Source organism: Microtus oregoni, unplaced genomic scaffold, assembly GCF_018167655.1.
Source record: "Microtus oregoni isolate MIOR12 unplaced genomic scaffold, Mior012 000008F_ref0000371, whole genome shotgun sequence".
NCBI classification, from domain to species: domain Eukaryota; kingdom Metazoa; phylum Chordata; class Mammalia; order Rodentia; family Cricetidae; genus Microtus; species Microtus oregoni.
The window spans coordinates 32,636,625-32,661,074 of NW_024543067.1; the positions used below are offsets into that span (position 1 = coordinate 32,636,625).

At 43.5% G+C, this 24,450-nt stretch overlaps 1 protein-coding gene across 1 annotated transcript; it reads right to left on the reverse strand.

Moving 5' to 3' along the window:
* Positions 1–1,199: 1,199 nt before the first annotated feature.
* On the reverse strand, positions 1,200–24,356 carry CUNH11orf54 (chromosome unknown C11orf54 homolog). The gene is made up of 9 exons (XM_041657142.1): positions 24,199–24,356; positions 20,222–20,370; positions 15,249–15,347; positions 11,517–11,590; positions 11,259–11,360; positions 8,473–8,649; positions 7,482–7,631; positions 3,632–3,748; positions 1,200–2,098 (listed from the first exon to the last, which is right to left on the reverse strand). The coding sequence occupies exons 2-9, from the start codon at positions 20,274–20,276 to the stop codon at positions 1,925–1,927; spliced, it is 948 nt and encodes a 315-aa protein (XP_041513076.1). The 5' UTR covers positions 20,277–20,370; positions 24,199–24,356; the 3' UTR covers positions 1,200–1,924.
* Positions 24,357–24,450: the final 94 nt, after the last annotated feature.

Genomic DNA, 24,450 nt, shown 5'->3' on the forward strand with positions numbered 1-24,450 from the left:
ATTGACTGCAGGGTATTTAAGCCTCCACATGTGCGGTGCACGGCAGGGAGAGCCATGATTGGAGGTGTGTCACAGGGAGTGGATTTTGAGATTTCAGTGGCTCCCTCTTTCTTCCTGCAGCTGCCTGAGGATTCAGATACAGAACTCTCAGCCCCTCTCCAGCACCACATCTACTGTGCACTCCACCATGCTTCCAGCCATTGACAATAATGAACTAAACTTTTGGGCGTTAAAGTAGCCCCAGTCAAATGTTTCCCTATATAAGAGCTGCATGGTTTGTCTCTTCGCGACAACTGCTGACAGCCTTTAAGTCGTACTGTCTCCACTTTCCCTTCTGCCCTGCGTTTTGACAAGAGCACTCATGCCCCTTTGATACCTGTGAGAAACTCAAAAGCTCATGCAGGAGCCAGTAAAGCCAGTCTTGCCCTGTTCTGTGAGGTCTTTTTTTTTTTTTCCAGACAGGCCTCATCTGGCTAGAAACCTTCATTCCATCAGGATTACACTTCATTGGTGTGTGATTTCATTAGTCTTGATTATTTGAACTAAATTAAGGAAGCGAATCCATTCTCTCAGCATCGGACCCCACAAGGAAATATCTTTACATTCCAGCCCTGCTGTATTTTCTTCACATGATGATCATATATTAATCACATCACATTTGTTTGGTTTTTTTCAACTAAACATATTTGCAGGATCTAGTGACATGTCTGGCATAATCCACCCAGTGAACAAATATTTACTGTATGTTCACTTTGGCCCTGTGCTACAATGGTGAATTAACACCCCGCTCAGCTCCAGAGGGCAGGGGAAGCGAAATGAAAGAAAACTAACGCTGGGCTGTGGAGATAAAGTGGACAAAGCCCTTGCTGCATGAGTGTGAAGACTGGACTTTGGATCCCCAGAACCCACATTAAAAAGCCAGGTGGATGTGGCAGCTCATTGTAATCCCGGTGCTCTGGAGGAAGACAGGATTGCTCTGACTAATTTGTTTAGCTCAGTAAGCAACCTTTGGGTTCAGCCAGCCTTAATAATTAAGGCAGAGAGAAATAAAAGATACTGGGCATAACCTCTGACCTCCACATGCACATGCATTCACATGCACCTATACACAAGGACATGCACACATGTAGCATACACATACACATTTTAAAAAGAACTGTAGTATTGTTTTTGTAGAGGTAAGATAGTAAGAAGAAACAATATATTAAATGATTTTATTTAGTTTTGCCTCAAAATCATGTCTATTAAATAATTTGGAGATTTATACTCACAAGGTATGTGCATTACAAAGTAAACAATCAGAACATTTATGGCTTGATTCTAAAGAGTTCTCCACCCACACTGGGTGTCGAGATTTTCAAGGCTGGAGAGTGGATTTCTGGCTAATGATGACAGGTTCTATAATACAGAACAGCAAGGAGCTTTCTAGGCTCCATCAGCACACATTAACGACTATCACAAAATAATAGTGTCATTGTTTTGAAAAGCATAAAAGATTTCTTGAATGTAATCACACTGGGAAGAGGAACAAACAGATCTCTGGATTCCTATATCCCCCCAAACCATCCTGTTAAGTCCATGTTGGGGGCCTGGCATAAGGTTCCATTTTAAGGAAAAGGCAAGAGGTATGCCTAATTATGTACCTTTGTTCCCAATAATCTCCTTCACATGGAGATGCAAAGCAGCATAAGTATCATGTATCCATATCCTTGCAGTTCAGATGCCATAGAAATAGTGTTGACATAGTGAAATCACTTATGGTTTTTCTTCTGTGCTAGGGATTAAGCTGGAGCTTTGCTTGCTAGGGAAAAACTCTCCTCCAGTCCCTCTACTGGATTTATTGAATTAGTATCAGTTCCTGAGTTAGGAGTTAGTGATTTAAATTTAGATAATCATTTCTCCATCTAAATAAGCATCAGTTGCTTTAGTCTCTCCCAAACGTGTGGGTCTCTTTGGGCTGGTCAATTCGGTAGAGGAGCTGGGCAGGTGAGAAGTAGCCAAGATACTCCACCGTGTCTGGGGTAGTGTCATAGTGGTAATGTCCGCCTTCTCCGTGATGGCTGAAGAAGTGGGTGTGCTCCAGTCGCAAATCAAGTCCCTAGGACAACAGACAGTCTGTTAGTATGGGAGTCAAGTTATTTTGATTACAATGTCTTTAAGGAGGAGAAGCCTTTTGTTACTTTTTACAAGTTTCTTAAAATTATTTTTGCTTCCTTGAGTTAGGAACTTACTACACAGCTGAGACTAGCTTTGAACTCCCAGTCTTCCTACCTGCTGTCTCCTGAAGGACAGATCATAGGATCTATCACTAAGCCTGCAATTAAATTTTTTGTAGTGTTGGTGCTTGAATCCAGAGCCTCATGCGTGCCAGGTGAGGACTCTGTCACTGAGCTACATCTCCAGCTGACTAGTGTTTAAGTAAGCAATGGAATCGCATGGTAAGAAAACCCAAGGAGGCAAGGAGGCAAGAGGTACAGCCAGTAACAGTCACCGAAATGTAACTTCTCTCTTTTTCTGCCTTTCCTTTCCTCAAGGCAGCAGATGTAAGCAACTTCCTGTATGTTCTGGGAAGACTTTAATGTTTTTATTCAGACTGGAGCTTTCTACACTGTTCTGCAAAATGCTTATTTAAAAATTAACAATCAGGGGACTGGGAAGATGACTCAACAGTAAGAGCACTGGCTGCTCTTCCAGAGGACCAGGTGCAGTTCTCAGCACACACACGGCAACTGGAACCACCTGGAACTCCAGTTCCAGGGAATCTGAATCTCTTATGGCTTCCAGGGACATCAAGCACACATGTAATACACAGACATACTTGTAGGCAAAACATCCATACACATAAAAGTAATAAAGTTTAGTTTTTTTCTTTTCTTTTTTTTCGAGTCATGGTTTCTCCGTAGCTTTTGGAGCCTGTCCTGGAACTAGCTCTTGTAGACCAGGCTGGCCTCGAACTCACAGAGATCCGCCTGCCTCTGCCTCTGAGTGCTGGGATTAAAGGTGTGTACAACCACTGCCCGGCTTAGTTTTTTTTTTTTCTTTACAAAATTACAATATAGCTTAAGATTGCTGCCTCTGAGAGCTTAAATGTTCTGGCTTTCATTCATACCTATGTGGCATTCTGCTCAGGGACTCAATGTGTCAACCGACACAGTGACGATGTTTCTGCTACTACAAAATGTTGTCATTGGTCATCTTTTAACTGATCATTTTACAGTATTGTATAGATAAAATCTTAACTAAAGTCACTGGCTCCAAAGGACTTCCCATCACCACTTTGGCAGACACTTTCTTTGAATTAGCTGATAGCACTTCTTTCCAGCCTGTAGCATTAGCATATGATGAGCACCAAACACAATGGTAAGAGACCCAAATCTTGTGCTTTTATCATTATTATTTATTTGCTTTTGAGACAGGGTCTCAGTTTATAGCCTGGGATGGCCTGGATCTCACAGAGAGCCTAGGAAGTACTGGGATTAAAGCCATGTTCCACCACACCCAGATCTTTTATTATTTAATAGAACAATTTCTGTGTAATTTAAAATGCCTGTTCACACATACAACAAACAAATGGCAGGTAAAACAATAACAAAACAAGCAAACAAAGCAATAAGTGGCAGGTGAAGCTCACCGGATCTTTGGAGACAAAAACTGGCAGGCAAACCAAAGGGGCTGTCATCTCAAAAAAATGTAGCCATTTATTGACTGCTTCATCGGAGTTCAGTGGGCAGGAAGAAAACTCTGCTGGCTGCAAAACAAAAAATGGTTAAACAGGAAAACACACTGAATATTAAATGAGAATTAAAAATGCTTAAAGTATGATCTCATTGTAAATTTTATACATTTCACTGACTGGTTTTGGCATTAATTATATACCCCAGTTTTATGGATAGCCAACCAATTTATACAAGCTAAAACTTATTCCTAAGTTAATGAAGGAATGAGGCAATTACTATCTCTTTTTACTTTTCTTCAGTTGTATATGTTTTCGATTTTAATTTCATTTTATTTTTTTGTGATACTGGAAATTGAACCTGGAGACTTGTTGATACTTTATGCAAGTACTGTACCACTGGGCCATGGCCCCAGCCTCTCCATCTAATATTTTTCTTCTATAGTTCTGGGGTTGAAACCAGGACCTCCTGCCTTGTAGGCAAGCATTCTATCACAGAGCTATTTGGCTCTCCCTTTCCAATCCTTCCACCCTAGTCTTGGGTTTGTTTTTGTTTTTGTTTTTTTTTTTCCAGTGGTAGGGATCAAACCTAGAGCCTTGCACATACTAGTCAAGGCCTCTAAACTGAGCTACAGCCTCATAACTGCTGCCAGGAACAGCAAGTGGGTGGATGGAGAAATAGGCACTACAAGTCGGCAGAGGCCTTAAAGAGAATAAATACCTCATAATATGCTTAAACAAGGTGAGAGACCACAGAGGAAACTATCCAAACCGCTGAAAGAAGTTAGTGAGGCCAGCAGTTTGCTTCAGCGGGTAAAGTCCTTGCCATGGAAGCATGGTGACCTGAACATGATCCCTGAAACTTACGATGGAAGAAAAAAAACATTTTCTATTTAAGAAGAGATTGTTAATTTTAAAAATGCTGGCGAGTCCTGAGCAGCTGGCAGTGGTAAATGGTGGCGGGTCCCTGGCGGCAGTAGGCAGGCCCACAGAGCAACCTGTCCCCAGCAGGCTGGTGGGTGCAAGCAGGCGGCGGGTAGAAGGCACATAGACACATCATACAGAATAGAAATGGATATTTATTACTTAGAGGAGAGAGAAAGAAAAGAAGAGGAGAAAGAGACAAAGAAGAGGGGAAGCAGAGAGAGGGAAGTGAGCGCACCCCAGGAAGAGACAGTAAGAGATCCAAGATGGCGGGGAGAGGGGAGCAGGGATAGCTGGGAGTGGGCGTGGCTTGCCTCTTAAAGAGACAAAACCCATAACAGTTAATGTATGTGCACATGATGGGGGTGTGTCACAGAGTCAGCGTGGAGGTCGATGACAGCTACACAGAGCTTGTTTCTCCTTCTGTCACCAGGCCTCCAGAGCAGGTGGCTCACCCTAAGAACAAGCCTCTGTAAGCTGTCCTCTGATCTCCACACGTGGGCCCCTGCATTCACACATACATCACACACAGTAATAAACACAGAGAACTGGGAATGGAAGAATGCACTGTGTTTAGGGAAGGTAAAGATGACTGAAGACAGAGCTGTCAGTACTCACGAAGACTAAGAACTTGGTCCAGGGTTGAGAGTGCCTTAGCACTACAGTCCTTGCCTCATGGGTGTAAGGCCTTGACTTTATCCCTAGAACTCCACCCCAACCTATAAAAGCAAAACCCAGGAACAAAACTCATCATTGCTAGGGATGACTGTGAGGCAAAAAACACAGCAGAGAAAAATCAATGTAATTGCTATTTAAATGTTGGTCTCTTGGGCTAGAGAGATGGCTCAGAGGGTAAGAGCACTGACTGCTCTTCCAGAGGTCCTGAGTTCAATTCCCAGCAACCGCATGGTGACTCACAGCCATCTGTAATGAGATCTGATGCCCTCTTCTGGCCTGCAGGTATACATGAAGGTGTACATAATAAATAAATACATCTTTTAAAAAAATGCTGGTCTCACAATATATCTCTGGCTGACCTGGAACTCACAAAGGTCCACCTGCCCAAGTCTTGGGATTAAAAATGTGTACCACCAGGGCTGGAGAGATGGTTCATTGGTTAAGAGCATTGCCTGCTCTTCCAAAGGTACTGAGTTCAATTCCCAGCAACCACATGGTGGCTCACAACCATCTGTAATGAGGTCTGGCGCCCTCTTCTGGCCTGCAGAGATACACACAGACATAATAAATAAATAAATATTTAAAAAAAATGTGTACCACCAAACAAGTGCTACTTAAATGATTTATTTCTTTTTAAGTGGAAAATCCACCTAAATTTTCAATATCAGTGAAATTTTAAAAATAATTCTATAAAGAAGTGAGAAGTTTTCACTTCTTAGCTTTTAAATGTACAAGGCTACTGCAGTTAACAGGGTGCCAGGTGCACAGATAGGCATGTTCTACCTGTTACTTTCCAATGCTGTGAAAAAAAAAAAAACCCACAACTAAAGACCTTGACAAGAAAGGATTATTTCATCTTACAGGTTAAAGTTCATCATGAAGGCAAGTCAGGGCAGAATTCCAGGCAGGAATCTGGGAGCAGGAACTGAAGCAGAGACCATGGAGGAATGCTGCTTACTGGCTTGCCCTCCAGGGCCTGCTAGGCTTGGTTTTTATATTGTTTTCGGGGTGGGGTGGGGGAGTTCGAGACAGGGTTTCTCTGTGTAGCTTTGGAGTCTGTCCTGGAATTCGCTCTGTAGACCAGGCTGGCCTCAAACTCACAGAGATCCTCCTGCCTCTGCCTCCTGAGTGCTGGATTAAAGACATGCTCCCCCACCGCTTGGCTAAAGCCTACTCTTTTATACCACCCTGCCCATAGTGAGCCGGACCCTCCCATATCAAGCATTACTTGAGAAAATACCCTACAGAGCTGCTCACAGGCCAGTCTAATGGAAGCAGTTCCTCAGTTGAGGTTCTCTCTTCCCAGGTAACTAACCTATGTCAAACTGACAAAAAAACCAACCAGAACACATGGAGATCAACGCAGCAGGATGGAGAAGCCAGAAACAAAGTCTTGCATGGGGTGGGGTAGAGTGGGGGCAAATGATTTTTTCATTTTAAAAAGGTATTTATTTTTCTTTTTATGTGTTTTCATGTTCTGCCTGCATGATGTGCGTGCGTCATGCGCATGCCTGGTGCCCAAGGATCCCAAAGATGGCATAAGATCCCCTGGAACTAGAGTTAATAAAGGTAGTGAGCCACTATGTGGGGGATGGGAACTGAACCCAGGTGCTCTTGAAAAGCAGCAAGTGCTCTTAACTACCAACTCATTTCCCGTCCTGGGTGAAAGATTTTTGAACAAGAGTGACAAGCGTCAGACAATGGGAAAACTGGACACATACGCAAAAGGATGAAGGTGATCTCTGCAGCATATGTAAATTACCTTCGATGGAGCAAAGACCACAGGGGAAAATTCCTATGATTGGGGTTGATCATGGTTTATTGGGCCATGTGAAAATTAAAAATTTTGCCGGGTGGTGGTGGCGCACGCCTTTAATCCCAGCACTCAGGAGGCAGAGGCAGGCGGATCTCTGTGAGTTTGAGGCCAGCCTGGGCTACAAGAGCTAGTTCCAGAACAGGCTCCAAAGCTACAGAGAAACCCTGTCTCAAAAAACCAAAAAGAAAAAAAAAGAAAGAAAAAGAAAATTAAAAACTTTACCATGAATGGTGGCATCTATCTGTAATCCTCACACTCTGGAGGCTGAGGCAAAGCCTATATAATCTATTTAGTAAGTTTGAGACTAGCCTGAATTATACAGTGATACTCTCCCCTCCCCTGAAACCGTGAGAAGCTGTGTGTCTAGGCAGGCAGGCGCAGAGTCCTCACCATGATGTGGGCCTTGACTTTCCCCTTCTGCACGATGAAGGTGCCTCCCATCCCCACGGGCCTGTTTCCGTAGTGGCTCTCCAGAGTCTGCCTCATGCAAGTCACAAAGTTAAGCTCTCCTGTTCTTCTCTTGGCTTGCACCTTGATGACCTGCAGAGGGTGAAATAGTGCACACACAGCACAAACTGTAAAATTCTTTGTAGATAACTACCTCAGTGTACCACTATGACACCCACTGCCGCCAGGTCAGTATTCCTGTCTGCCCAGCACAGATTAGAGCGAGGTGTCTCAGTGCTGTGAGTCTTAATTAAATCACACCCAGCCATGTGTGACTATGTGTGATAATCTTACTCATGAGTCCTGTGCTGAACTCTGGAGACCTGGGGAAAATTTACTGGGGAACTTTACCTGGGGAAGATTACTGGGCTTACCCGGATTCATCTCTGGTAATGGGGGCTGAAGACATGTAGACATGTTTACAAGGCCTCACTTCCTGTAAGATTCTGGAGGAGGTTTTTCCATATCCTTTTAGATTCTATTTCATTTCTCAAGTAGCTGACGTGGCTCCTCTTTCAAGATCTAAGTCCTCACAGAGGTTAATACTGAGGTCAAGCAGGCATTCATTCCCATCCTTTTCTTGTTTTGTTCCCACCACTTCGAGTACCATGTGGGCTCTTCTGAAACAAATGCCTATTTGTACCTTACGTAGGTGTGCTCTCAACGTTTCACACAGGTGCAACGCACTGGGTTAGTATCTTATTCTACTACTCAGAAAAGCGTGCTCGTCACTAAGTAATATTCTGAACTTTGGTTTTAAAAAAGATTTTGTCTTTCCCTGTACTGTCCTGAAATTTTTATTTAATTAATTAAGCTGTATAAAAGTTTTGGCATTGGCACATCTGATTTTCTGGGGAGAATTATACTGGGGGCAATAAAAACTCCAATTTTTAGCTGACAAGACAAAGAATAGTGTCATGATGGGCACAATCACCTTGCCAGGTTTGCCCTCACTGGCAAAAAGATTAGCCAGCAGTGCACATCCAAAATCGTGATGTTTTTGGCTGTACTTCTCCAGCAGGCACTTTCCGTCTGCAGGGTTAACGCGGGCAAAGTAACTTCCGTTCACAGGGTGGTTCTGTTCACTTGCTGTGTGAACTACTGGCATGAACTGGGGGGAAAAAAAGTCAATTTTACTGTATTAACGAATGAAATGTTTTCTTTCAGATTCTAACAAATTCTATCCCAGGTCTCTTTCTCAACATAGTCACATATTTTTGAGGTGCTGGAGATTGAAGCCAGGCTTTGTTTGTGCTAGAACAGGGCTCTACCACTGGCCTATATTCCCTGCCCTTATTTCAAATTATAATCATACAACAGCACAATCATTCCCTTGTACCACAGGAACAGACTAATCCCTCTGTGGGATTCATGGTTGGGGAAGCTTTGCCCCCTTCCCCACTCTGCTGTCCAGCGGCAATACAGAGAGTAGTTTGTTTCACTGTGTCTTCCTCCCTATGCTACTGTAGCTCCCAAAAGGGTCAGAGCAGTTGGGAAAATCAGCCACAGATGGAAACTTCTGAAACCATGAACCCAAACAAGTGTTTCCTTTTAGTGATCCTTATTTTGTCACGGCTGTGGAAATCTAACACAAACATCTTATAAAATGTTTTTTTTTTTTATTTTTTTTTTCCGGAGACAAGATTTCTCTGTATAACAGTCCTGGCTGTCCCATAACTCACTTTGTTTTTGTTTTTTTAATTAATTATTTATTTATTTACTTTGGTTCTTTGAAACAGGGTTTCTCTGTAGCCTTAGATCCTGTCTTGAAACTCGCTTTGTAAACCAGGCTGGCCTTGAACTCACAGAGATCCGCCCGCCTCTGCCTCCCAAGTGCTGGGATTAAAGCGTGCATCACCACAGCCCAGCTTGAATTTTCATTTATTGTATGTGTATAAATGTTTTGGCTGCACATATGTGTGTCATATATGGTGCTCACAGAAGTCAGAAGGCAGCACTGGACCCCTGGAACTGGACTTACAGATGGTTGTGAGCTGCCATGTGGGGGCTTGGAACTGAACTTGGGCCCTCTAACTTCCGAGCCACTTCTCCATGCCCAGTTTTATAAACAACTCTTGCTACGTACCCAGTAACTCGCTATAAAGGCTAAGCTGGCATGGAAGGCACAAACTTAGGAACAATCCTCGGGCCTCAATTTTAGTATTACTGTGTCTGGCATAACATCTGGGAAAATGCCTTTTTATTTATTAAATATTTATATTTTGAGATAGGGCCATGTTCTGTGGCCCTGGCTGGCTATGCAGATCAGGTTGATCTCAAATTTGTAGTAATCTTGCTCAGCCTCTCAAATATTAGGATTACAGGTTTGAGCCATGAAGCATGGTTCAAGATGTCTAATTATAGGCTTTAACTTCTTTTTTTTTTCTATCTTGAACACTGGGGAAAATTATTTCACTGCTTCTGCACGAGAGGTTCTGTGATTTAGAACAATCACTCTGTGTGATGAGGTTCAAAGGGAATGGCAGTCTGGTCTCATCATCATGAGATATAAACAAACAGCGGTAGCTTGCTATCATAAGGCATATGTAGCAGTACTGAGTTTAGTACAAACGGCGCAAAGCATGTTATGAGACACCATATGTAGTATGCATGGCATACACTAGTGTCATACCACCAGTACTAGCCACTAGCTTTTCTAAATAGTCTTTGTTCATTCTGATAGTTTCTTAGTATTTGATTTTTAACATGGAGCTATCCCCCATTATTTCTCTTTGAATCCAGAGCTGCTTTTATATGACAACAAGGATTTGCAGAGAAGTGAGGATCCTAATACATGGAAGAATAAAATCACTAGGTGTGCAGTGCACACGGCAGTCCCAGAACTGGACAAAGAAGTGAGTATCCTAATATATGGAAGAATAAAAATCACTAGGTGTGCAGTGCACACAGCAGTCCCAGAACTGGACAAAGAAGTGAGTATCCTAATATATGGAAGAATAAAATCACTAGGTGTGCAGTGCACACGGCAGTCCCAGAACTGGACAAAGAAGTGAGTATCCTAATATATGGAAGAATAAAATCACTAGGTGTGCAGTGCACACGGCAGTCCCAGAACTGGACAAAGAAGTGAGTATCCTAATATATGGAAGAATAAAATCACTAGGTGTGCAGTGCACACGGCAGTCCCAGAACTGGACAAATAAGTAAGGATCCTAATATATGAAAGAATAAAAATCACTAGGTGTTCAGTGGACATGGCAGTCCCAGAACTGCACAGGTGAATGAGGTCTGTGAGTTTGAGGCCAGTTTGGACTCCATAGCCTGATTCAGCCAAATAAATAAATAAATAGACACACACACATACATACACACACACACACACACACACACACCCCTCTTTGGGGGTTAACCTGTTCTCTAAAAAAATCAGAAGTAAAGATAGGTGCTTCATTGGCACCGGATCAACTGGAGTGTCCACCTGGCCCAAACCTGGAGAGTCATCAACCACTTACAACTCACTCAAAAAGAAGGTGAACGGTTTTGTTTTGTTTTTCCTTTGAGACAGATTCTTCCACTGTAACCCAGACTGGCTTGGAATCCACTATGTAGCCTATGACAGTCTTGAACTTCCACAGTCTTCCTGCAAGTGCTAGAACTACAGAGAGGAGCCAGCACTCCCAGCTAAAAGTAGCTTTTGACAGGCCACTGAATAACTAAAATGTCCGATGAACAAACTAACAATGCTATTCACATACTGACCTCAGAATTGAACCCCAGCGTCTGAAATGGGCCTGCCCCTGCTCCAAGGATAAAAGCCCCAGGCAGCTTTATTTCTTTTGCAATCTCATTTAGATCATAAACCTATAAAAAGGAAAAAGTTATTGAAGTTGTACTATAACATTCTCCTGATTTATGTTTTATAACAATCCACTGCTTCCTTGCCTGCCTGTCACACTCGCCAGTGGCCTTAGTGACAAACAGGAGCCAACCCAGTTTCTGCAGTCTGTGAATACTTACTTTTTCCTTGTTGACAAGAGGCATTAAGTAAGGCACACCTCCTACTTCTGCAATTCTAGTTTGCCCACAGATGCCTAGAAAACACAAGCCATCTTAAAAGCAGGCAAGCATATCATTCAAGCAGAAGATTCCAGAAGACGCTAAGGAACAGATGTAAGAGAATCTCGGTGCTGGAACTAACCGGCATGAGAAGATGCATGTGGCCCCTGCTCGGACCTGATTCAAATGCCACTGACAGCAGCATTGAGCACGGCTGGGCAGCTGGTGGCACATCGACAATTGGTTATTGAGAGGGCAGGGGCCAGCTTGTGGGCAGTTTCTAGAATTCATTTGACTAACCCCTTAAAAATCTACCACCATTGCTGGGCGGTGGTGGTGCATGCTTTTAATCTCAGAACTCAGGAGGCAGAGGTAGGCGGATCTATATGAGTTCAAGCCCAGTCTGTTCTACAAGAGTTAGTTCCAGGACAGGCTCCAAAACTACAGAGAAACCCTGTCTTGAAAAACAAAAACAAAAGAACTCCCCCCAGTAAGGGCATAAAAATTTTATTTTTATTTTAAAAGAATGTTATTTTGGCATATTTGTATTTTTAAAATTTTTTTAAAAGATTTATTTATTTATTATGTATACAACACTCCTTCCGTGTATGCCTGCATGCCAGAAGAGGGTACCAAATCTCATTATAGATGGTTGTGAACCACCATGTGGTTGCTAGGAATTGAACTCAGGACCTCTGGAAGAGCAATCAGTACTCTTAACCTCTGAGCCATCTTTCCAGCCCCGTATTTTTAAATTTTTAAAACATTTTTCTCTGGTAGAATTTTTTTAGATCCATGCTGAGAAATCTTTCTGTAAGTTGTTTTTACAAATAACAGGTATGATAGACAACCTTTGGATGCTAGGAGTTTCTAGTGTGTATGTCTGTAGTTGTGTATTTTGTTGTTTAAACCCAGGGCTAAAATCATACCCTGCCACTAAACTGCCCCTCCCTGGGTTCTCTACTTACATTTTATCTACTTATTGATTGATTGTATGTGTATATACCATGTGCTGTATGTGTCTGTGGTATATGCAAATGTTTATGTGCATACACTGCACAGGTATGCCACAAGTAGAAACCAGAGAAGGATGCTGGTGACCTGCTCTATCTCCCTCTACGTTATTCCTTGAGAGTCTTTCACTGAACCTGGAGGAAGTCCCAGCAAGCTTCTGGGTCTGCTCCAGAGTGCTAGGGTCATAGGTACACATGGCTACTTCAGGTTTTTATGTGGGTGCTGGGATCTGAACTTGGGTTTTCATGCTTAAGCAGCAAGAGCTGTTACCCACTGAGCCATCTCTCCAGTCCCTCCACTTCCATTTTTTCTTTATTAATTTATTTTGCATGTGTGTGGTGGTGGAGGTCAGAGCACAACTGTGGGAGTCTTCCCCTTCCACCATGTGGATTCTGGGGACTGGGCTCGGTTCAACAGGGTTGACAGCAAGAGCCTTTAGTGTTGAACCATCTTGCCAGCCCCTCGACCAACATTTTTAGTAACTGTTATAACAGTGAAATGAGACACAATTTTGGAGAAGGCACTTTTTCAAAGCAGATTAAAAATTATCTTTTACTTGAGAAGTCTTGCAAGGGTATTGTTCATTGAAGTCTATGTAATCACCTGCTACATGGAGGAGAGATAGCAAGGCTATCGTTAATTGAAGTACATGTAATACTCGTATATGAGATGCAAAAAGTCTGTGTCTGTGGAGAGCAGACATTACCCATTGACTGTGCACTGAGTGAGAGAGATGGTGACGGCTGCAGGACTGTGGCAGGGATGCACCACACACAACTGAAAAGTCCTAGAGAGCTAGTTGAGACAGATTTCAAAGATGCTAGATCCTGGTTAAAATGAAAAGATTAGATGAAAAACTCAGAAAAAGTATACAAAATAGGTGAAGGCTGGGAAAAGATCCTGGAAAAAGCATCGTGAAGAGATGGCTAGACAGAGAAGGGTAGCTGCAGAAACAACTACTCTATTGAAAATGAAAATCAGAAACTGCGGGCGATTACATGGGCGAGGAAGAGAGGTGATTTTAGCTTGTTTGTTCACAAGACTTCACTGGGGCTGGAGGGATGGCTCAGCAGTCAAGAGCACGGACACTCTTCCAGAAGACCTGGGCTCGGTGCCCAGCACTCACAACCATCTCCAGTCTGGAAGTCCAGTCTCAGAGGATCCAGTGTCCTATTCTGGCTTCCATAGGCACCAGGTATGCATGAGGTGCACAGTCATATCTGCAGACACAGTGCTAACACACATACATGTTTTAAAGATGGTATCTAACGGTTTCAAGGTGCTTAGAGAGACTGCCATCTGGTCTATTCACAATCAAAAACTGTTTAACCCAGCAGACTCCTCTCAACATGAAACTGACCTTTCCTATTCAATGTATCTAAGGCAGTGGTACATTATGGGGCTAAGTCCAGGAAAGAGAATTCATAGGCAGGACCAGCATCTAAGAATTCCAAGCAGATTACTTTTTAACCAAGTATGTCAATTAACATAATAAAAAGAAATAGAAAATGCACTAACCTTAATTTCCTCATCACCAGAGGGCATAAGGAAGGAGGTTAGACTTTTGAAACACACCTGCGTTTGGTCTCCATTATGATTGATTCTGAGTTTCCTGAGCCTCTCCAGTTCCTCACTGATAAGCTGGAGGCGGCACTTACCTTGGAGTGCTGCTGGCTGCCATAGTCTATCCAGTCTGTCATACTGAGACTGGTTTACTCAGTCCATATTCTCTCCTTTGTCTTCTCACTTCAAACCTGGCAAACTTCTTGAAGGGGTCTAGGCATTTAAATGATGAACCAAACATAAGCCCTAAAAAGAGGCTTATTTAATTTTAAATTATGAATATGATGTGTGCTTGTGTGGGGATACCGGCTCAAGAATACAAACCCCTTCGGAGTCTGGAAGAGGGCCTTAGATCCTCTGGAGCGGGAGTTAGAGGCAGCTTGAGCCACCTGATGTGGGTGCTGGGAACCAAGTGAGTCCCCTGAAAGAGCAAAAGTGCTTTTAACTGCCGGGCGCTGTGGCTCACGCCTTTAATCCCAGCACTCGGGAGGCAGAGGCAGATGAGGCCAGCCTGGTCTACAAAATGAGTACCGGGATAGGCTCCAAAGCTATACAGGGAAACCCTGTCTCAAAAACACCAAAACAAAAAAAAGCACTTTTAACTGCTGAGCCATCTTTCCAGTCCCCAAATATAGGCCTCTTGCCTCAGGTATTTTCTGAGCTTGAATAAATAAAATAACCACAAATTAAAGGGAGTTTTTTTGTTGTTAGGATTTATTTATTATGTATACAGTGTTCTTCCTGCATGTATGCTGCACGCTAGATCTCATTATGGTTGTGAGTGACCCTGTGGTGGCTGGGAATTGAACTCAGGACCTCTGGAAGAGCAGCCAATGCTCTTAACCTCTGAGCCATCTCTCTAGTCCCCTAAAGGAAATTTTTGTAAGTCATTTGGGAAGTTAAAAACAAAATTCTTGTGCTCTCAAATCTTGGCCTATTGAGCATGTTCCATAACTAATGAACACACCTCAAGCCTCTCTCCACGAGAGCACACAGTGAAATCTGACCCACGAAAATCAAACCAAAATGAGAGTGAAAGCTGTAATAACAGCTTAGAGGAAAACAGGCTTCTGAAAAGAGTGTAACAACCAAAGCCGTATTCTTAAGACTACGCACCTTTTACAGGAAAGGCAAATGGCTCCTTTGTTAAATCTGGGCAGTCAACCACGGAGACCTGGACATCAGCAAAGTTGTCCTTCAGCCCCTTCTGCAAAACTAATAAAAGACACGCAAAGGTGTTATTTAGCGTTAGGCAAAAATTTGGCCACTGTATACTAAATCTTCCTCCAAAGTTTCTTTTTTAGACTCACAGTCCAAACTTACACTATAAAAAAGAGATGGACTGGAGGGGTCGCACACATCTTTAGTCCCAGTACTAGGGAGGCAGAGGCAGGCAGATCTCTGTTAGCTTGGTCTACAGAGTGAGTTCTGGACAGCCAGAGCTACACAGAGAAACCTGTCATAAATAACCAAAAACAAAACAAAACAAACAAAAACCAAAAGAGGGATGGACCCAGGGCTTCAGTGGAAACTACATGGCCTACCGCTAACCTGTACCCCCAGCAGAGGAATGGCCTTACTGAAGAAGAAACTCAGACTCTGACATGATCAGATGATATGATGGACTCTATGACATACAAATACCCACATTCACTAATCTTGCTGTGGTGCTTTATAGAAGAATAGCCCCCAGAGGCTTATAAATTTGAATGCTTAGTTACTAGGGAGTGGAGCTGTTTGAGAAGGATTAGATTAGAAGGTGTGGCCTTGCAGGAGGAGGTGTGTCACTGGGAGTGGGCTTTGAGGTTTCAAAAGTCCTCATCAGGCCCAGAGTCTGTCTGCCTGCCTCTCTCTCTCTCTCTCTCTCTCTCTCTCTCTCTCTCTCTCATGCCTGGGCATCAGGATTTAAGCTCTCCACCACTGCCCCAGCACCATGCCTGTTGGCTTCCCTTTAGGGAGATCATGGACTAACTCTAAAACTGTAAGCAAGTCCCAGTTAAATGTTCTCCTTTGTAGGAGTTGCCTTGGTGCCTTCACCAAGCCCTGGGTCTGCCCCTCTTTTTTGTAATGTGAAGGACAGGTTTTCATGTCTTGTCATGGTGTCTTTTCACAGCCACAGAGCAGAAACTAAGATGGCAGAAAGGAAACAGACTGCACCAAGCAAGGGCTAGCTTCCCTCAAGGAGGAAATCTCAAAAAATCTAATGAAATCTCAAGCGACATACTTAGTGGAGTTACAGACAAGTGTTGTGGGGTATTTATCACACTGTGAACCCCAAGATCGCATTATTTAAAAAAAATTAACCATAGGTCAAGAGGCAGAGCAAGCAACCGGATGACTGGAGTCACTGAGAGTTAGAGGAAGTCAGGAGGTAGCAGGGAGGGACAACTGGTTGGAGAAGTTCTGTTTCAGACAGGCCAGGAGAAAAGTCTCTTTCTGAAGAAGAAAGGTCAGCCGGCTGATTTCTGTGCCCCTCTGAGTGAGCAGGTTTGCAGCCCAGCATCTGGCTCCCGAGTCTTTATGGGGGAAAAGAAAGAGACTTAGTTAAAACTACATTTGCCTCCCAGTGTGGAGATGTGGTTGAGAGGCGGCAGCAGGAGACAGAGGCACCTTGGGCCTCGGGGCCACGCTAGCAGCAGGGAGGCATGGGCAACTGTGGAGGTACAGTCAGCAGCTGAGGCAGCAATGGATCAGGTACGGACACTGCGCCACAGATAAAAACAACACACAAGACCTCAAGCCAAAGAAGCCAGACAAGAGTAGAGACTGCATGACTTCAGTTTGTTTCAAACACAAGCGCGAGGGTGATGAACAACGGTCACCTCTGGACAGAAGGGCTGACCGGAAGGTCCGTGAGGGTGCCCACTAAGGTGCCAAATATAGATTTTGACTTGAATGGCAGTTATGTAGTTAGGGTTTTGTTTCTGTGAAGAGACACCATGACCACAGCAACTCTTATAAAACATTTAACGGCAGCGTGCAGACAGACAGGGTGCTGGAGAAGGAGCTGAGAGTTCTACATACGAATCCCCAGGCACCAGGCAGAGAACTGGCTTGAGCTTCTGAGACCTCAAAGCCCGCCCCAGTGGTGACACACTTCCTCCAGCAAGGCCACACCTTCTAATAGTGCCAAGCATCCAAACACAGCAGTCTATGGGGGCCATACATACTCAAACCACCATACCTAAGAACATGTGCTCACATTCTGCAAACGCTATTCTTTATTGTAGGTGCATTATGCCATAATACAGTGTAGAAAAGCACAGTGTCTTAACATTCCAGGGCTTTTTTTCTCCTAGAACTTTATTTTATTTTACTTGTTTTTTTGAGATAGGGGTCTTGCTACATAGCCCTGGCTGTCCTGGAACTCATTACATAGACCAGGCTGGCCTCAAACTCAGAGATCTTCCTGACTCTGCTCAAGAGATATTTTAATAATAATTTATAAAAGTATGTCTAATAACTGGCATCCCATAGAACCTTACCAGTGAAGAATGATACTTGTGAAAGTCAGACTCTGATACCAATTAAATGAGCGAGAGCTCTGTGTGTGGAATATTATTTTAAGATTAGTTATATTTGTTTATGCTGTGGAAAATTTATTTTCATGATGCAAAGATGTGTCACATTCTTTTATGTTGTATTGTTTAACTCTGCCTGTCTAAAACCCCTGATAGTCTAATAAAGAGCTGAACGGCCAATAGCAGGGCAGGAGAAAGGACAGGCGTGGCTGGCAGGCAGAGAGAATAAATAGAAGATCTAGGAGCGAGAGGGATGAAAGAGCAAGAAAAGAAGGGGCCAGTCACACAGTCAGACATGGAATAAGAAGGAAAGAAAAGATAAAACCAAACCAAACCAAACAACAGCTACAGTTTTGCGGACCAGAACAGGTTCTTCGGTGGCTAGGAAGGAGGACCGCTCCAGTGCAGGTCTATTTAACAGAAACACATGTGTTTTGTTTACTTATAGGACATGTGCACTCGCATGCATGCACACAAGCAAGCACGCTCATGCGTGCTGAGGTGCACGTAGCGATTAGAGGACACCGTGTGGGAGCTGGTTCTCTTCTTCCACTGAGCTGGTCCCAGGGATGGAATTCAGGCTGTCACGCTGAGCTGCAAATGCCTTTATCCACTGAGCCACCTCATCCATCCCATGAGCGATATATTTTTAAGGATCAAAAATATATTATAAGAAAAAAGCAATAAAAAAAGAAGTTACATGTTTGGTTCAGTCTCTTCAAGAACACATGCTAACTACCAGACAGCATGCTAAGAGAAGTAAGGGTCGGTTACAGAGACAGAAGCTACCACGGAATGGAACCTAACATTTCAGGGAAAGGGCAGATGCTGAAACACCAAAGGTTTGAGGCTTCAGTTTGTGCGCTCATCCATCTTTTTTCTTCTCTAGTTTATACTGGAGGAACTTCCTTAAATTCTTCTTGGAACAAGATAAACAAAGCATAAGAAACAGCCGTAGGCTAATTTAAGGAAGTGAATTAACAACCTGTGAATCAGGAGGCAGGCGAAGTATATTCGGGACTATGAGCAATACTCAATAGTAGACCATATATTTTGTTTTCATGATTTATTTATTTTTATTGTGGGAGTGCTTTGCCTGCATGTATATGTATGTGTACCATCTCTGTGTCTGCGGCTGAAGAAGGCCAGAAGAGGGCACTGAATCCCACAGAACTGGCGATTACAGACAATAGTGAGCCAGTGCTCTTAACTACTAACCCATCTCCTCAACCTTAGCAGATGATACATTTATTTTTTTTATTTTTTAAATATTTATTTATTTATTTATTTATTTATTATGTATACACTGTTCTACCTGCATGTATGCCTGCAGGCCAGAAGAGGGCACCAGATCTCACTACAGATGGTTATGAGCCACCATGTGGTTGCTGGGAATTGAACTCAGGACCTCTGGGAGAGCAGCCAGTGCTCTTACCCTCTGAGCCATCTCTCCAGCCCCAGATGATATATTTAAAGAATATTGTTAGTATTGCACCACTCTCTGCTATCTTTGTTGTTGTTGTTTTTTGTTTTTCGAGACAGGGTTTCTCTGTAGCTTTGGAGCCTGTCCTGGAGCTAGCTCTTGTAGACCAGGCTGGCCTCAAACTCACAGAGATCTGCCTGCCTCTGTGTCCCAGGTGCTGGGATTAAAGGCGTGCGCCACCACTGCACGGCCCCTCTGCTAATTTTCACTGCACAAAGTAGATAGCCACAGGATCGCTATAAATGTGATATGATGATTACTTCTAGGAGAATAAGCAGAAAAGGAACTAGCACTAGGGTTGGGAACAAAATGAATTTTAAATTTGTGTGTAATTATCTTTCAAAAAATTTAAAACTCTATGTATACATGATAGTATGCAGAGAGGACTGGCCTTTAAGGTACTATGTGCATTTTTTAAAAAGATTTATTTATTTATTAAGCATACAATGTACTACTGGCATGGAAGGCACCATGCCTCATTACAGATGATGTGAGCCACCATGTAGTTGCTGGGAATTGAACTCAGGACCTCTGGAAGAGCAGCCAGTGCTCTTACCCTCTGAGCCATCTCTCCAGCCCCTATGTGCAGTTTTCTGTGCTGCTGAGGCTCTTGAAATTAAACAACTTCTATTTTAAGATCAAGATGTGCTAGAAAGCCGGGCCGTGGTGGCGCACGCCTTTAATCCCAGCACTCGGGAGGCAGAGGCAGGCGGATCTCTGTGAGTTCGAGACCAGCCTGGTCTACAAGAGCTAGTTCCAGGACAGGCTCCAAAAAAACCACAGAGAAACCCTGTCTCGAAAAACCAAAAAAAAAAAAAAAAAAAAAAAAAAGATGTGCTAGAAAGCATAAACGCTTACAAATAACACAGCATAAAAAGTTACAAAAGTTTCTTTTATTTTTTGAGAGACAGAATTTTGAATTTTTAAAGAAATGAATACTGAACAGATACTAAAATGAAAATTTCTGTATCAAAAGTACCATTTTACTAAGATACAGATAGGTAATTAGCTACATATATATCTCAGGGATCTTTTGGTTCTGTCCAAAACAGTCCTTAAAATCCCAAGGTTAACATCATTTTTACCTTCAGCAAGCTCCTCCAGACTTGGCACATGAAAAGAAAACTCAGTACAAGCCATTTCCTTTCTTCTCAGCAAGGTCGCTCAGACACAGCAGCTATTGTTAACTATCACGAGAGTGCACAGGGCACCAGCAGGAAGAGTCCCCGGGGTTCTGGAAATGAGTAGCAGAGTTCAGTTACTAGATGAAGGCAAAGGCCACCGAGGTTCACTTACGTAAGGAGGGCAAAGTGCCCCAAGCTTCCTTCAGAGCCCCAAACACCGTCATGTCCATTCCATGTGAGCAGGAGCAGGGGGACCTCTTTTCTACCGTCCTTTCCCTCTTCTTCCTTTTAGTTTTTCTATTTTCTTCCCTCCCTTCTTCCTTCCTGGCGGTGTTTTATGTAGAAACCAGGGTCTCAGCTAAGTGCTGTATCCCAACCCAACACTACTTGAATCTGTTCTCTTTCATTTCTGTGTTCAGTACTGAGATGGAAGCAGGGCCTCAGGCATGCCAGGAAAACGCTCTCCCCCGAGTGCTATACTTAGCTCAAACCTGGGCTTTTCTAATGCAGGGTCTAAGAACATGGTCTTGAAACTAAAGATCTGTATAAGGATTACAAACAAATGGTTTACTGTATGTGTGCATGTGCATATGTACGTACAGTTTACAGGAGTCTACACTGTTAGATCTGTATAGAACACACAATTGATCATGTTTCCTACTCTCTTATTTGACGTTTAAACTACAAGTTAGTTGTCTTAGACTTAAGTTGTTTTAATATTACACTTGTTTATTTGTGTATGTGTGTGTTTGTGTGTGTGTGTGTGTGTGTGTGTGTGTACGTGCACACCACAGTACACCTGTGGAGACCACAGGACAACTTATAGGACTTGGTTCCCTCTCCAACACGTGGATGCTGGGGACTGAAGTCAGACAGTCAGTCCTGATGGTAAGTTCCTTTACCCACCCTCCAGCTTGCTGGTCTGACTACCCTTATTAGTATTTCTAAATGGAGAACAAATTTTATTCTAAAGTAGATCTCAGTATCAACAAACAGGAGTTCGTTTATTTTTTCCCTTGAAGCTACAAAATTATGTTATAGGATATGCTGTCAAATTTCATTTCTTTTTACATTTGAATTATTCCTTTATCATTTTAATAAGAGACAATTTTAGTTACCAATTGAAATGGAAACCTATAGAATGATTAGATTCTGAAAGTCAAATTTTTACTTTAGTTTACGAATAACCTAACCAATATAATCTTCTATTTCCAAGGACGCAGAGCAAGAGCACTTCACAGTAAACAGACACAAATATGCAAAGGACAGTCAGGGCTACATCGAGAGGACTGTGAACCCAAAAGCAGCGCCATGAATCCAGTGTGCACTCCAATCCCAAGCTGAATTAGCAGCGAAGAAGTGGTCCCTTCATCTGACAAAAGGAAGTAAGTGTTTAGAGTGACCCTGCAGCACCTACTAGAACTGGTCATACTTAAGCTTCATCTTCCTCCCAGACTGGATTTCTTCTCTCTTCCAAGTATCTTGCACACAATGGGTGCTTTATTAGTTCACCAGTAAGCATTTATGATATACCAGACTGGCAAGATTCAAGCACATGTCTGGCTTCACAGCTGTGCAAATTGTACAGTCAGTCACACAGAACCCCATATTCATATAGGTCTATGCATATCAAAAACTACACATACAGGTGGCTTGTGTTTTCTGTCTTGTTTTGATTTTTTTGTTTTGTTTTGTTTTGTTTGTTTGTTTTTGATGGTGCCAGGGATTGAACTCAGGACCATGCATGCTAGGCAAGCTCCCTATAACAGCTCTGTCTCTAGGCTAACAACTTAACATCTGAACTGTGTTTGGAAACTCACAGGCTAGTGAAGCATGCGCAGGGCAAAGGTATGCTCGCCCCACCTGGCCACCCACTGGATAAGGTAGGGGGTTTGCTTTGTTTTGTTTTGTTTTTTTCAAGACAGTGTTTCTCTGTGTAACCCTTGCTGTCTTGGAACTTGTTCTGTGCATCAGGCTGGCCTCGAACTCAGAGGCTGGCCTGACTCTGCCTTTGAAGTGCTAGGAATAAAGGTGTGTGCCACCACCACCGTCACCTGGCCTAATAAGGTGTTTTTAATGTCCCATTAGAACTTAATCCTGGTAGATTGCCATGGTGGGGAGTCCACAGATAGTCAATTCTACAAATTCCAGACTACAGGCAAAATATGTAGGGATCAGGAAGTAAAAGGAAGGCAAGTGAGTTAGTTTGGTACATCGTTCCACAGCTACGGTAACAATTCATAACTGGTACAAGTTATGGAGCAGAAATCCAAACTGCAGTGATTCTTTTTTTTTTTACCTTTATGACTATGGATATTTTGTTTGCATGTACATCTGCACACCATGTACGTGCCTGGTACCTGCAGAGGCTAGAAGGGGACATCGGATTCCCTATAACTGAGTTACAGATGGTTGTGAGCTGCCACATGGCTTCTGAGAATCGAACCAGGGTCCTCTGGAAGAGCAACCAGTGTTCGTAACCGCTGAGCCATCTCTCTAACCCCTCAAACTGCAGTGATTCTTTACTAGGGTCCCTTGACCTTAGTAGGCCCTAAGACCTGAGCACAACTTACTCCATGATGGAAGTGCCATTCAGGCTGTAAAACTCAGAACATAGCACCACCTGCCAAGACTAAAACAAAGGCCTAATCTATCAAAAGTGTGGATCAAAGTCCATAGTTCTGGGACAGCTTCTAAATGTACTAACCTTGCTCTTTAGCTTTCGTAGTTCCGCTTGGCTAACTGTTCATGTTACCTAAGTATGCCAACCAAGATATGATTTTTGTGCTTAAAAGCTCACCCTGGCTCAGTTTTACACTGGGATCCTGAACACCCAGTGTGGCTGCCAGTCAGCTAATAAAGGCTTTCCATTGGTTTACACCCATGTCTGAGCAGTCTTCTCTGGTGAACGTCCCAACAATTCTGCTCATTAAGTTCTTTTTTTTTTCTTTTTTGGTTTTTCAAGACAGGGTCTCTCTGTGTAGCCCTGGCACCGTGGAACTTACTCTGTAGACCAGCTTGGCCTGGCCTCATAGAGTCTGCCTCCTGAGTGCTGGGATTAAAGGAATTCTCCACCACTACCACCCAGCTGCTCATTACATTCTTTTCATTCTTTTTTCTTTTTCTTTTCTTTCTTTTTGTTTTTTTTTTTTTTTTTTTTTTTTTGTTTTTTTCGAGACAGGGTTTCTCCGTAGCTTTGGAGCCTGTCCTGGAGCTAGCTCTTGTAGACCAGGCTGGCCTCGAACTCACAGAGATCCGCCTGCCTCTGCCTCCCAAGCGCTGGGATTAAAGGCTTGCACCACCACCGCCCGGCTCATTAAGTTCTTATGCACTGGCAGTGCACACATAAGGAAAGATGGTAAAACTTGTGCTAATAATTCTATTTTTTATTTATTTAGGGGAATAACATTTTTTGAGTCATGGTCTCACCATGGAGTCTAGGCTGGCCCGGCAATCTTCCTTGCTCAGACTCTCCAGTTCTGGGATTTCCCACCGTGCCCAGCTAGTTGTCTCTTTCGTTTTGAACAGGACCCTGCATTTTGACTTTGCACTGGTCCTTTCGCAAGACACGGGCTCTGAATACGACAGTTTGCAATGCCTGTCTTGGAGTTTACAGCGATTGCACTGGCTGATCGCAAGTAGACCAATACCTTACGTATCCAATCACAAAACGGTAACAACCACTGACTAAGGGCAGGTAGCCCTGCTGGCTGGCTTGTCATACAATACAGAGGTGCAGCATGGAAAATAACTCAAACCAGCTCATTACTGAAGAGAAAGTACTAAACCTTGGTTTACACTGTTCAGTCAGCTGAGGATCCTAGGGAAGCAGCCCATGCCTGCTGCAAGCGAACTCCTGGAGGGTAGGTAGCGTGCCCAGAGCAGCCGGCACCCTGTGTCTGAGGGGGAACTCGGTCCCCACAACAAAGGACGCTCACCTGACCCGCAGTGTCTTCAAGCTTGCAGGAATGCCTTCTTTCCACCACTCAGGACAGAGCCTCCCTGTCCTGCCGCTGGCTCTCCTCTGCCAGCTCAGGGCCTGAGGACGAGCCGGGTACCGCCCCTCCCGGAGGCCCGCCCACCACAGTCCACCCACATGGCCACGCCTACCGCGTAGCCGCGCTCTCGTACCCACCCGCCGCTGCGAGTTCACGCGAGATTTCGGCTGTCCTAGTCCGGCTGCAGCGGGC

What these genes read in the sequence shown, in the direction of transcription:
- CUNH11orf54 (XM_041657142.1), bottom strand. Translation starts at nt 20,276, where the DNA reads ATGGCTTGTACTGAGTTTTCTTTTCATGTGCCAAGTCTGGAGGAGCTT. An exon ending in TCTGGAGGAGCTTGCTGAAG is followed by an intron (nt 15,348 to 20,221) that starts GTAAAAATGATG and finishes GTCTTTTATTAG; the next exon opens with TTTTGCAGAAGGGGCTGAAG. An exon ending in GTGAGGGCAAACCTGGCAAG is followed by an intron (nt 7,632 to 8,472) that starts GTGATTGTGCCC and finishes CACCCTCTGCAG; the next exon opens with GTCATCAAGGTGCAAGCCAA.